Raw genomic sequence first — 11,775 nt, 5'->3', positions numbered from 1 at the left:
CCTCTGTGACTAGACAGCCTGACAGCCTGCAAAGAGTCAAATCATATTAAAACCACACTGCTATTCTTTGGTGGTGAAAATAGTGGCAGTATATTTTTTCAACATATTCAGATACATCAGTGTCCTGAAACCTGCCATATCTATTCATAAATTAATGTATCATTATTAGAAATGACAAATTATCAAAGTATTGCTTGTAGATAGCAAAATGCATATGACAAATATTTGAGTAGACTGACCAGAGCAGTTTAAAAAGCAGTATCAGTCAAAAGACAGACAGTGAGGTATCATATTTAGATTGTATTGAGTGTACAGTCCAAATCATATATATTTTTACAGGGAAGCTAACATTTTAAATGTGGCTCTATACTCCAGCATTTTGGATTTGAGATCAAATGTTTCATATGAGGTGACAGGATATAATGTCCCCTTTTATTTGAGGGTATTTTCATACATATCTGTTTCACCATTTAGAAATGAAAGCACTTTATGTATCTAGTCCCCCTATTTGAAGAAGTCATAAGTATTCTGACCAATTCACTTATAGTGTATTAAAGTAGTCAAAAGTTGAGTATTTGGTTGTAAACTCATTGGTTGCATTTGCAGTTTGTTTTGGTTGTGTTTTGGGTTATGTTTTGCCCGATAGTAACTGAATGGTGGATGATGACTGGAGCAATTTTCTGTCTAAGTGAGTAGATAACATGTTTCTAAACACTACTAAATGAATCCTGATGATGACATGATTAAGAAAAATCATGAATGAATCATGAATAATAATGAGTGAGAAAGTTACAGAGGCTACAACAAAACATGCTAACCTCTCACCATTACCAATAACAGAGGGGGTCTGATACTTGTTCCTCTGTAACTTTCTCATTCATCATCCTTCACGATTCATTCATGATTATTCATAATCATAGTAGCATCCACATGAATGTAGAAGTGTTCAGAAACATCTTCTATTCTTACTGACAATACAAGTGAAGTGACTCCAAAATGACAGGACATTATTCACCATTCAGTTTCTATTGGGAAAAACATCATCCAAAACACAACCAAGACAAACTGCAAATGTATTCAACAAGTTTGTAGAATCACAAGCTTGATATAATCACTGTGGGTAAGGAATATGGGACCAAATATTAAACTTCAGACTACTTTAATACAATATAAGTGACCAACTACAGGAATACTGACCTCAGAGTCTCCAGTTTACAGTGGGGATTCCCCAGTCCAGCAGAGAGCAGCTTCACTCCTGAATCCTTCAGGTCATTGTTACTCAGGTCCAGCTCTCTCAGGTGTGAGGGGTTTGACTTCAGAGCTGAGACCAGAGAAGCACAGCCTTCCTCTGTGACTAGATAGCCTGACAGCCTGCAAAGAGTCAAATCATATTAAAACCACACTGCTATTCTTTGGTGGTGAAAATAGTGGCAGTATATTTTTTCAATATTTTCAGATATATCAGTGTCCTGAAACCTGCCATATCTATTCATAAATTAATGTATCGTTATTAGAAATGACAAATTATCAAAGTATTGCTTGTAGAGAGAAAAACATAAAGTATAAATATTTGAATAGACTGACAAGAGCAGTTTAAAAAGCAGTATCAGTCAAAAGACAGACAGTGAGGTATCAGATTTAGATTGTATTGAGTATACAGTCCACACCATATCTATTTTGACAGTGAAGATAACATTTTAAATGTGGCTCTGTACTCCAGCATTTTGGATTTGAGATCAAATGTTACATATGAGGTGACAGTATATAATGTCACCTTTTATTTGAAGGTATTTTTATACAAGTCTCTTTCACCTTTTAGAAAAATAAAAGCACTTTATGTGTCTAGTCCCCCTATTTGAAGAAGTCATAAGTATTCTGACCAATTCACTTATTGTGTATTAAAGTAGTCAAAAGTTGAGTATTTGGTCCCAAACTCGTTGGTTGCATTTGCAATTTGTTTTGGGTTGTTTTGTCCAATAGTAACTGAATGGTGGATGATAACTGGAGTAATCTTCTGTCTAAGTGAGTAGATAACATGTTTCTAAACACTACTAAATTAATCCTGATGATGCCACGATTAAGAAAAATCATGAATGAATCAAGAATAATAATGCATGAGAAAGTTAGAGAGGCTACAACAAAACATGCTAACCTCACACATTAACATCAAATAAAAGGTGACATTCTGTAATTTCACCTAATATGAAACATTCTATCTCAAATTCAAAATGCTGGAGCATAGCACCAAATGTAAAACTGTAAGCTTCACTGTCCAAACACATATGGTGTGGACTATGTGTGCCTGGTAAACACATGTGTATCTGGTGAACAGTTATCACTTGTTGACCAACTACAGGAATACTGACCTCAGAGTCTCCAGTTTACAGTGGGGATTCCCCAGTCCAGCAGAGAGCAGCTTCACTCCTGAATCCTTCAGGTCATTGTTACTCAGATCCAGCTCTCTCAGGTGTGAGGGGTTTGACTTCAGAGCTGAGACCAGAGAAGCACAGCCTTCCTCTGTGACTCCACAGCCTGACAGCCTGACAGAGAGATCATCATGATTTCACAAACTGTTAATTTAACACCAGTAGTGTAGAAGGACAATGGCAGATGCATTTGGTTTATTCTCTTAAACAACATATAAATTCATCTTCCGTCTCCTAGAATGGTATGGTCGTATTGTTATATTAATGTGAACATCAATGCATTGAATCAATATGTTTTTCAATAATACATATATTTCTCTAAACTGAATATTTCTTCCTGATGATTAGAACTTAAATGTCATTTTATGTACTCACAGAGCAGCTCTGGAGGCTTTGACCACTGGCAGCAGCCTCAGAAGACCTTCCTCTGATCTGGAGTATTTCCTCAGGTCAAACACATCCAGGTCCTTTTCTGAAGTCAGCAACACAAAGACCAGAGCTGACCACTGTGCAGGTGACAGTTTGGCTTCTGAGAGACTTTCTGATCTCAGGTAGCTTTGGATCTCCTCCACTAGAGAATGGTCATTCAGTTCATTCAGACAGTGGAACAGATTGATGCACCTCTCTGGAGAGGGATTCTCCCTGATCTTCTCCTTGATGTACTTGACTGTTTCTTCATGGCTCTGTGAGCTGCTTCTTGTCTTTGTCAGTAGACCTCGTAAGTGCTTCTGATTGGACTCCAGTGAGAGGCCCAGAAGGAATCGGAGGAACAGGTCCAGGTTTCCTGTCTCATTTTGTAAGGCTTTATCCACAGCACTCTTGTAGAAGGTAACTGTACGCTTGTGTCTGATCCTCACAGAAAAGTTACTGGACGTTGATTGAGGTTTGGCCATTAGATTCTCATTGTTGTTGATGAATGAGAGGAACACATATACAGCAGCCAGAAACTCCTGAATGCTCAGATGCACGAAGCAGTACACCTTGTCCTGGTACAGCCCACATTCCTCTTTAAAGATCTGTGTGCACAATCCTGAGTACACTGAGGCTTCATTGACATCAATGCCAGCCTCTTTCATGTCTTCTTCATAGAAAATCAGATTGCCATTCATTAGCTGTTGAAAAGCCAGTTTTCCCAGTGGCAGAATGCTCACTTTATTCCAGTGTGCACCTGTCTCTTCTTTCCCAAGATACTTTTCATTCTTCTGTTTGGTATGAAACTCCACAAGGTGTGTGTACATCTCAGTCAGAGTCTTGGGCATCTCTTCTCTCTTATGTTTCAGCATGTGTTCAAGGACTATTGCAGAAATCCAACAGAAGACTGGAATGTGGCACATGATGTGGAGGCTCCTTGATGTCTTTATGTGTGAGATGATTCTGCTGGCCAGGTCCTCATCACTGAATCTCTTCCTGAAGTACTCCTCCTTCTGTGGGTCATTGAACCCTCGTACCTCTGTCACCTGGTCAACACACACTGAAGGGATCTTATTGGCTGCTGCAGGTCGGGTAGTTATCCAGAGGAGAGCAGAGGGAAGCAGATTTCCCTTGATGAGATTTGTCAGCAGAACATCCACTGAGGTTGACTTTGTGACGTCACAACAGATCTTGTTCTTGTGGAAGTCTAGGGGCAGTCGGCACTCATCCAGACCATCAAAGATGAACAGAACTTTGTACTTGTCGTAGTTGGAGATTCTTGATTCTTTGGTTTCCATTGAGAAGTGATTGAGAAGTTGAATCAAAGTGTGTTCATCACCGTTCATCAAATTCAGCTCCCGAAAAGGGAATGAAAATACAAATTGGATATCCTGATTTGCTTTTCCTTCAGCCCAGTCCAAAATGAACTTCTGCACAGAGACTGTTTTTCCAATGCCAGCGACTCCCTTTGTCAGCACAGTTCTGATAAGTTTGTCTTGTCCAGTTAAGGGTTTGAAGATGTCGTTACATTTGATTGCAGTCTCTGGTCTTGCTTGTTTCCTGGTTGTTGTCTCAATCTGTCTCAGCTCATGTTCATTATTGACCTCTCCTGTTCCACCCTCTGTGATGTAGAGCTCTGTGTAGATCTTATTGAGAAGTGTTGGGTTTCCTTGTTTAGCGATTCCCTCAAATACACATTGAAACTTCTTCTTTAGATTAGATTTGAGTTCACGTTGGCAAATCACAGCAAGATCATCTGAATGAAGAAATAACACAGAGGATATTAATATTACATCTGTTTTAATGCCTACAGTATTCTAGGACTGTTATAATTTTTTTAATTATAATCATTTCTTCGCTTAACTGACAGTATAAATGTGTAAATGTTTTCATAATGCATTACAGACTGGTATGACTGATTATATTATTATTGGTATTCTCTCTCTCTCTCTCTCTCTCTCTCTCTCTCTCTCTCTCTCTCTCTCTCTCTCTCTCTCTCTCTCTCTCTCTCTCTCTCTCTCTCTCTCTCTCTCTCTCTCTCTCTCTCTCTCTCTCTCTCTCCTCTGTCTCTCCTCTTCTCTGTCTAAATTAATCACCACAACACATCCCTGCTGCTACTTGATGAGGTCACTAGGTGTTGTGTTATGGCTGCTACAATATCATTGAGTTACACATGCTACTTTAGCTGTACTTTAGCTACAGCTTTTAAATGTTCTAAAACAGCATTCAACATGAGGCAGACAGCTCTTACTTTTCTCCAGTGTGTCAGCAAGCTCCTTCTGGTTCATTTTCCTCAGGACGTGCAGTGTGATCTTCAGAGCCCCCTCTCTGGCACTGCTCTCCTGCTTCTCATCTTCAGCATCCACCACTTCCTTATCCTGCTTCTGACTCTCAAAGCCTTCTGGGAGTTCTGGACTAAGAATCCTCTTGAACCTCTTCAGCTCCTTCTTCACAAATGTCATAATATTCTCTTCAAGCAACTGAAATAAATCAAGTAAATAAGTTAAGCAAGAGAAGAAAATGCTTTCTCATTAACACATGAATGAATGATTGACAGATCAACTTTACTTGAGGTAAACAAAAACAAATGTACATAACAGGACCACATACACTGAATATGGAGGCCAGGTCTGTTTGATGACTCTGGGAAGACTGACCACTGAGCATCTCTGACTCTGATCTCTCCTGTTGGTTTCTGTGGACAAACCATGAGATTACATCTCATCCAGGGAGTGCACACACACACACACACACACACACACACACACACACACACACACACACACACACACACACACACACTCACTCACTCACTCACTCACTCACTCACTCACTCACTCACTCACTCACTCACTCACTCACTCACTCACTCACTCACTCACTCACTCACTCACTCACTCACTCACTCACTCACTCACTCACTCACTCACTCACTCACTCACTCACTCACTCACTCACTCACTCACTCACTCACTCACTCACTCACTCACTCACTCACTCACTCACTCACTCACTCACTCACTCACTCACTCACTCACTCACACTCACACACTCACACACACACACACACACACACACACACACACACACACACACACACACACAGGGAGGGAATGTTGTGTTTGTTTGATAATGTTTCAGGACTATGAAAATGGAAAAAAGGATTAGCCTATGGATTATTAAAACAACTAAAAGAAATGGTCAAATGGGAGAGGAGAAATGACTAGAGACAGTGTTGTTTAACACACTGACCATGACCCATGAGTTCTTCTTACCATTGTTTAGAAGAAAAGTCTCCCTCTCTAAAGTTTAGAGGTTGATCCATAGACCAGTCACTCTTCATGGACACACAGCTGGGTACAGGGGAGGCTGGTCTCTCCTGCTTTGTTGGACTTCAACACAACAGAGACAAACATTACATCTCTCATCTACTCTGAGCATCGATGGGGAAACTTAAGAAGAGTTTCATTCAAAAACGCTATAAATCCATTTTCAGAAATGTTGGTAAATTAGCTTTTATTGTTTAAAGAAATGATGAAAGAGATTGGTGTGTTTTTTCACCATCTAATCATGGCATGGGGTTGTTCAATGACAGCCATGTATTTGTTTAAAATCTATCACTTGATGGTTTCATTTCAGAGAGACAAATAATCATGTTTTTTTTGCAAAATGCTACATATCTGCCTCACTCTCAGAGAAATAAGTAGTACTGCTAAGTTTTACGCAGTAATAATATATATCTGCCTCACTCTCAGAGAAATATTTTATGGTTGTAAGTGGTAAAATGAACTAGAAAATGTCATATTTTGTAATTCTGAGTAATTACTACTTTAGTAAGGATATACTTTATTCAGTACTACTGCAGTTGCTAAATAATTCCAATAGATGGCAGCATAAGACCATGAATGACATTTCAGAAGATCAGTTAAGTTTTCTCCCTGGCTACACCACCACTCCCCTCACAGGAAAACTCCTGCACACGCTTTTTACTGTCCCTTTCCACACTGCTAACGCAAGAGGAATGACTGAAAAAGCATTTAACAGATTACTGTGAAATAATATAATGATGATTCATGTTTATTATTAGCTGTTTTTATGCTCATGTTTTGAAATTATACTTGATTACTATAACGATTATCAATAAGCCTGAACATTAATCTAGTCACGTCTGGTTGAGAAAAACGTATTTTCCTGGTACATTCATTGTCAGATTCATCAACCAGCAGCGAGCACTCTGCCTTCTAGCACAAGCGAGGGGCATGTTGAGGTACATTTGCTAACTGGGAGGGTTGCATGATGTAATTTATTGGCGGGCTGGAAGACGCACTCTTGTCTTTTCTTTTCCGAGGTAGTTTAATCGATATATTAGATATTTTTAAATGCATGTATACTAGGGTTGAGGTTGGAGCAGCTGACTAGTGATTATTTACCCGGGGTTCAACACCTGCTATAGTCACTATTTAATTGCTCTTCCAAAAGCATCACAGGCCTAATACGAGATATATAGCTAACTAAAGTAATGAGTGACCATTTTAGAAAATCATGGGACATATAGTATTTGGTTGCATGCTATTTTATGTCAATCATATTGCTGCTTGTAGCCTATAACTGATGCTTTGTGGTCTTATGCTGCAATCTATTGGAAATATTTAGCAATTAAAAGTTATTAATTCACGTACAGACGTTGGTGAGGCAGCTGAGAAATAAAGTTTATTAGATCAGTCTCAATCCTGCCCCACGCCAATTGCTGGAGCTTCACACAGAGGTTACTAGGTCACCCAATTCAAACCACATTTGAAAAATAAAACAAATGTGTCTTATTTATCAAGTGTTCTGTTTTGCAATTATACATATAATAAAATAACAACAAAATAATTAAAACACTATTTAATACTATAATTGTATTTATTAAGATAATATTATTACTAAAATAGTTTCTAAAAGTGTTCTAGGCTACCCTACCCTAGATTAGGGGTTAGGGTTACGGCTAAAATAGGTTATAAGTAGGGTAAGAGTTTCTGTATAGCACTTTGTGACATCTGCTGGTGTAAAAAGGGCTTTATAAATACATTTGATTGATTGTTAGGTTTAGGGTTTATATGGCAAAAAACTCTATGGGATTATGGCACTCTTGTGGCCGTATGTGGGTACTACATAACTCATGCATTACATTTACGTCATTTAGCAGACGCTCTTATCCAGAGCGATTTACAGTTAGTTAGTGCATACATTATTTATTTATTTTTTCATACTGGCCCACAGTGGGAAGCGAACCCATGGGTCTCCCAGTCGCGGCCGGCTACGACAACAAGGATCTCTAGTGGCACTAGACCACTGCACCACTCGGGAGACCTGACACTTCATGACACTTGCTAGGTTCATAATCTGAGGTAGCAACTGTGTCAGATCTACAAATCCATTAGCTGATTAGACAACAATCACCCCATTATACCCATTTGGTTTGCAACTCTGTGAACCTGTGCAGCATTCCTAACCTTGTTAATAATAAATTACCTGAGGTAAACCTACAGGGTTAACGCTCACCAAGTAGCCGTAACCTTGTTAATAATAAGTTACCTGAGGTAAACCTACAGGGTTAACGCTCACCAAGTAGCCGTAACCTTGGTAATAATAAGTTACCTGAGGTAAACCTACAGGGTTAACGCTCACCAAGTAGCCATAACCTTGTTAATAATAAGTTACCTGAGGTAAACCTACAGGGTTAACGCTCACCAAGTAGCCGTAACCTTGTTAATAATAAGTTACCTGAGGTAAACCTACAGGGTTAACGCTCACCAAGTAGCCGTAACCTTGTTAATAATAAGTTACCTGAGGTAAACCTACAGGGTTAACGCTCACCAAGTAGCCGTAACCTTGTTAATAATAAGTTACCTGAGGTAAACCTACAGGGTTAACACTCACCAAGTAGCAGCAACCGTGTTAATAATAAGTTACCTGAGGTAAACCTACAGAGTTAATGCTCACCAAGTAGCTGTAACCTTGTTAATAATAAGTTACCTGAGGTAAACCTACAGGGTTAACGCTCACCATGTAGCCGTAACCGTGTTAATAATAAGTTACCTGAGGTAAACCTACAGGGTTAACGCTCACCAAGTAGCCGTAACCTTGTTAATAATAAGTTACCTGAGGTAAACCTACAGGGTTAACGCTCACCAAGTAGCCGTAACCTTGTTAATAATAAGTTACCTGAGGTAAACCTACAGGGTTAATGCAGGCAGCTCTCATTGATAACAATAGTGAAGCTGGCATTGTGACGCTGAACAATGGGCTGGGAATAGAACGTTCTGAAGGCGAGTCGGTGTCACGGAGCTCAATAGAACTAATAGGAGCTGGTAGGGTGAAAAATACCCAAACATAAGGCCTGTTTTTTCGCGATTACTTCATAACCAGGGACAGAAGGTAATATTATGAAACTGGGCTCCATGGCGGATGCAATGAACTAATTTGATCAGAAATAAACGTTGTAAAAAATGTCACTTGAGGCGCCCCGAAAATAATATTCAAAAGTTCAGTCCTTGGACACAGAGGGGTTAAACACTAAAGTTACCGTCCATCTAGTGAAGAGAGGAGAACCGGACAGATGGATGGTAGGTAGCCAGCATCCGTCAACGAGAGAGGGAGAAGCCCTCCACGGTATTTAACAGGTGGAAGAAACAACCAGGGAGCTCCATCGGTCCACAAGAAATGCAGGCAGCCGGTGATGATGTAGTGGTAGCTAGGATAACTAGGATGCTGCTGGTAGAGTAGCTAGCTTAGCTAGCTGTACCGACTAGCTTGGCTAACTAGCAGGTCGTTTGTCTGTCCCTCGAGGATGATGACGAATCCGGTGAACCACACAATTAAACAAGAATAGCGAGTGAAAAGGATCTGGCTACACTCATACTGTCACTGACCATTACGCAAAAAAAGCAAATTGAACAATAAACTTCGGTGTCTCAACACTAACAAACTCCGTCGTTGTTCCCCAAGATCACCTCAGACCACTCTGCGCGTAACTGGACAATATGCTTGGCGCCAAACCGTACGTGGACGCGGACAGTTCTGTACGGGGACGCGGACAGTTTCAGAACGCGGACATGAGCACTGCCACACAATAAACTAAAAGCAGTCTTTAAAGTCGGGTACATTAGTAATATTCTTTTTTTATTATGTCAAACAAAAGAAAATCGTTTTTAAAACAATATTTTGAGATCTGGGCACGTATCCAAAAAGCGTCTCAGAGTAGTAAAATTGGTCCTCTCTCTCCCCAGATAGACTCATTTAATACTGGGTCGTTACAATATTTTGAGATCTGGGCACATATCCAAAAAGCGTCTCAGAGTAGAAAATGTGTCGTATAAGTGCTGAGAATAAAGCCATTTTTGTCATACTCTTATGGGTATAAATTAAAGCTATGCATGAAGCCTCTTCATTCATAAGTGTCCCACCTAGTTGGCAGATATTTAGGACACCTCATGAGCTGTCCTAACCAGTTAAGAGGTACCAGCAGGTGTCTTGATAATAGAAACATGCAGCGAGTCAGTGGTTCCTGTGCAACATGTAATTGCTTTGGAGCAGTGGTGACCTGTCATTCAGGGCAGAGCCCCACCTGTTTAGCAGATACTCTTACCCAGAGCGATTTACAGTAAGTGCATTTATCTTAAGATATTTAGGTGAGACAACCAGATAATACAGTCAAATATACAGGATACGAACATTCAATTTCAGCTAAACAATGGATATATAGCGTTTTGCTATTATAATTATCTACATCTAAAATATATTACTTAAACATCTGAGAACAGTAATATTGAAGGTACCCATAAGCAACCATTTCTGATTATTGTGGAAATAGCATTTAGGAAATAAACTCTTAATAATTCTTAAACAAAATTGTCATCTCACCTCTTAGCTTTGGTGTCATGTTCCCCAGAGAGACTCATTTTAGAGGCAGGGCCCCCCTCCTCTCTCTCCCCAGAGAGACTCATTTTAGACCACTGACCCCTAAACAGAGATCCAACATGTTGGTTGTAGTTAACACAGTAATTCTTGAATGTAAATTGTTATCATTTATTAATTATCTCTTACAAAATATTTACTAACAGACATATTGAAACAGTCAGGCTATTTAATGCAATGAAATGAACATCTGGTTGTGACATCTCTTCTCCATGTTAACTGTCAATAATAATAACAAGTCACTGTTTGTTAAGGTAGTTATAGACAGTGCAGCAACACAAGGCCATGTCTCACACTTATTTGTATTCATTAAAAGTCGGCCATTTATTATTTTTGAATCTGTTCTTTTCTAAACGTATCTGAGAATGTAGACAGAAGGGCTAAAACAGGCTTGATTAATCTGGGGGGGATCAGTGATCTATACAGAAAGGTTTTTTGCAACAATTAAGAGATGTTTTATTATTTAAAGTAGGCTAGGTTATAATGTATAACAGTAATTTTTTGTGTAAAGCAGATCAAGGTCTATACCTCAGCCAGTGGTGACCCGTCATTCAGGGCAGGTGGCCTTTCCTGTTTTGCATGTTATTTTGGCATTAATACGTGTCACATATCAGTTTGCAAAAAATGTAAAAATAATATATATATATTATTGAGTTAATAAAGCCGCAAAAAAACATGGTCTCTTTTTTGTTTTCTTGAGTAAGGCAGCTCCAAAATGCAGGTGTTTCAGCCTAGCTCAGTGCTTTCTGTGGTGGTGGGGCAGCCAGAAGAAAATACAGAGCGTTGCTTCGTGATTGGCTCAGTGTTCTGTCACTCATGGGGACACTACATCACCTTCATGTCTAAGGGTAGAGCTAGAAAATTCAAGCCCCTTGGGTGCTGCCACAGAGTTACATTAGAAGTGCCCATCCAAGAAGGTCATTGGCCAACAGACAAAATGACATCAAATCACATTATATCTACAGTAGCTTTGATTGAA

General features: G+C 39.5%; 1 protein-coding gene across 1 annotated transcript; it reads right to left on the bottom strand.

Annotated features, from left to right (window-relative positions):
- Positions 1–1,181: 1,181 nt before the first annotated feature.
- Positions 1,182–5,531, bottom strand: LOC311098691 (NLR family CARD domain-containing protein 3-like; the record flags this gene model as incomplete). Its single annotated transcript, XM_084139228.1, has 5 exons — positions 5,448–5,531; positions 5,089–5,317; positions 2,802–4,593; positions 2,367–2,540; positions 1,182–1,371 (listed from the first exon to the last, which is right to left on the bottom strand). The coding sequence occupies exons 1-5, from the start codon at positions 5,502–5,504 to the stop codon at positions 1,182–1,184; spliced, it is 2,442 nt and encodes an 813-aa protein (XP_083995354.1). The 5' UTR covers positions 5,505–5,531.
- Between the last annotated feature and the right edge of the window lie 6,244 nt (positions 5,532–11,775).

Source organism: Coregonus lavaretus (genome assembly GCF_964263955.1).
Source record: "Coregonus lavaretus genome assembly, chromosome: 2".
Lineage (NCBI taxonomy): Eukaryota > Metazoa > Chordata > Actinopteri > Salmoniformes > Salmonidae > Coregonus > Coregonus lavaretus.
Note: the sequence above shows the minus strand (reverse complement) of the source record. Positions and strands in the feature narration are given on the sequence as shown.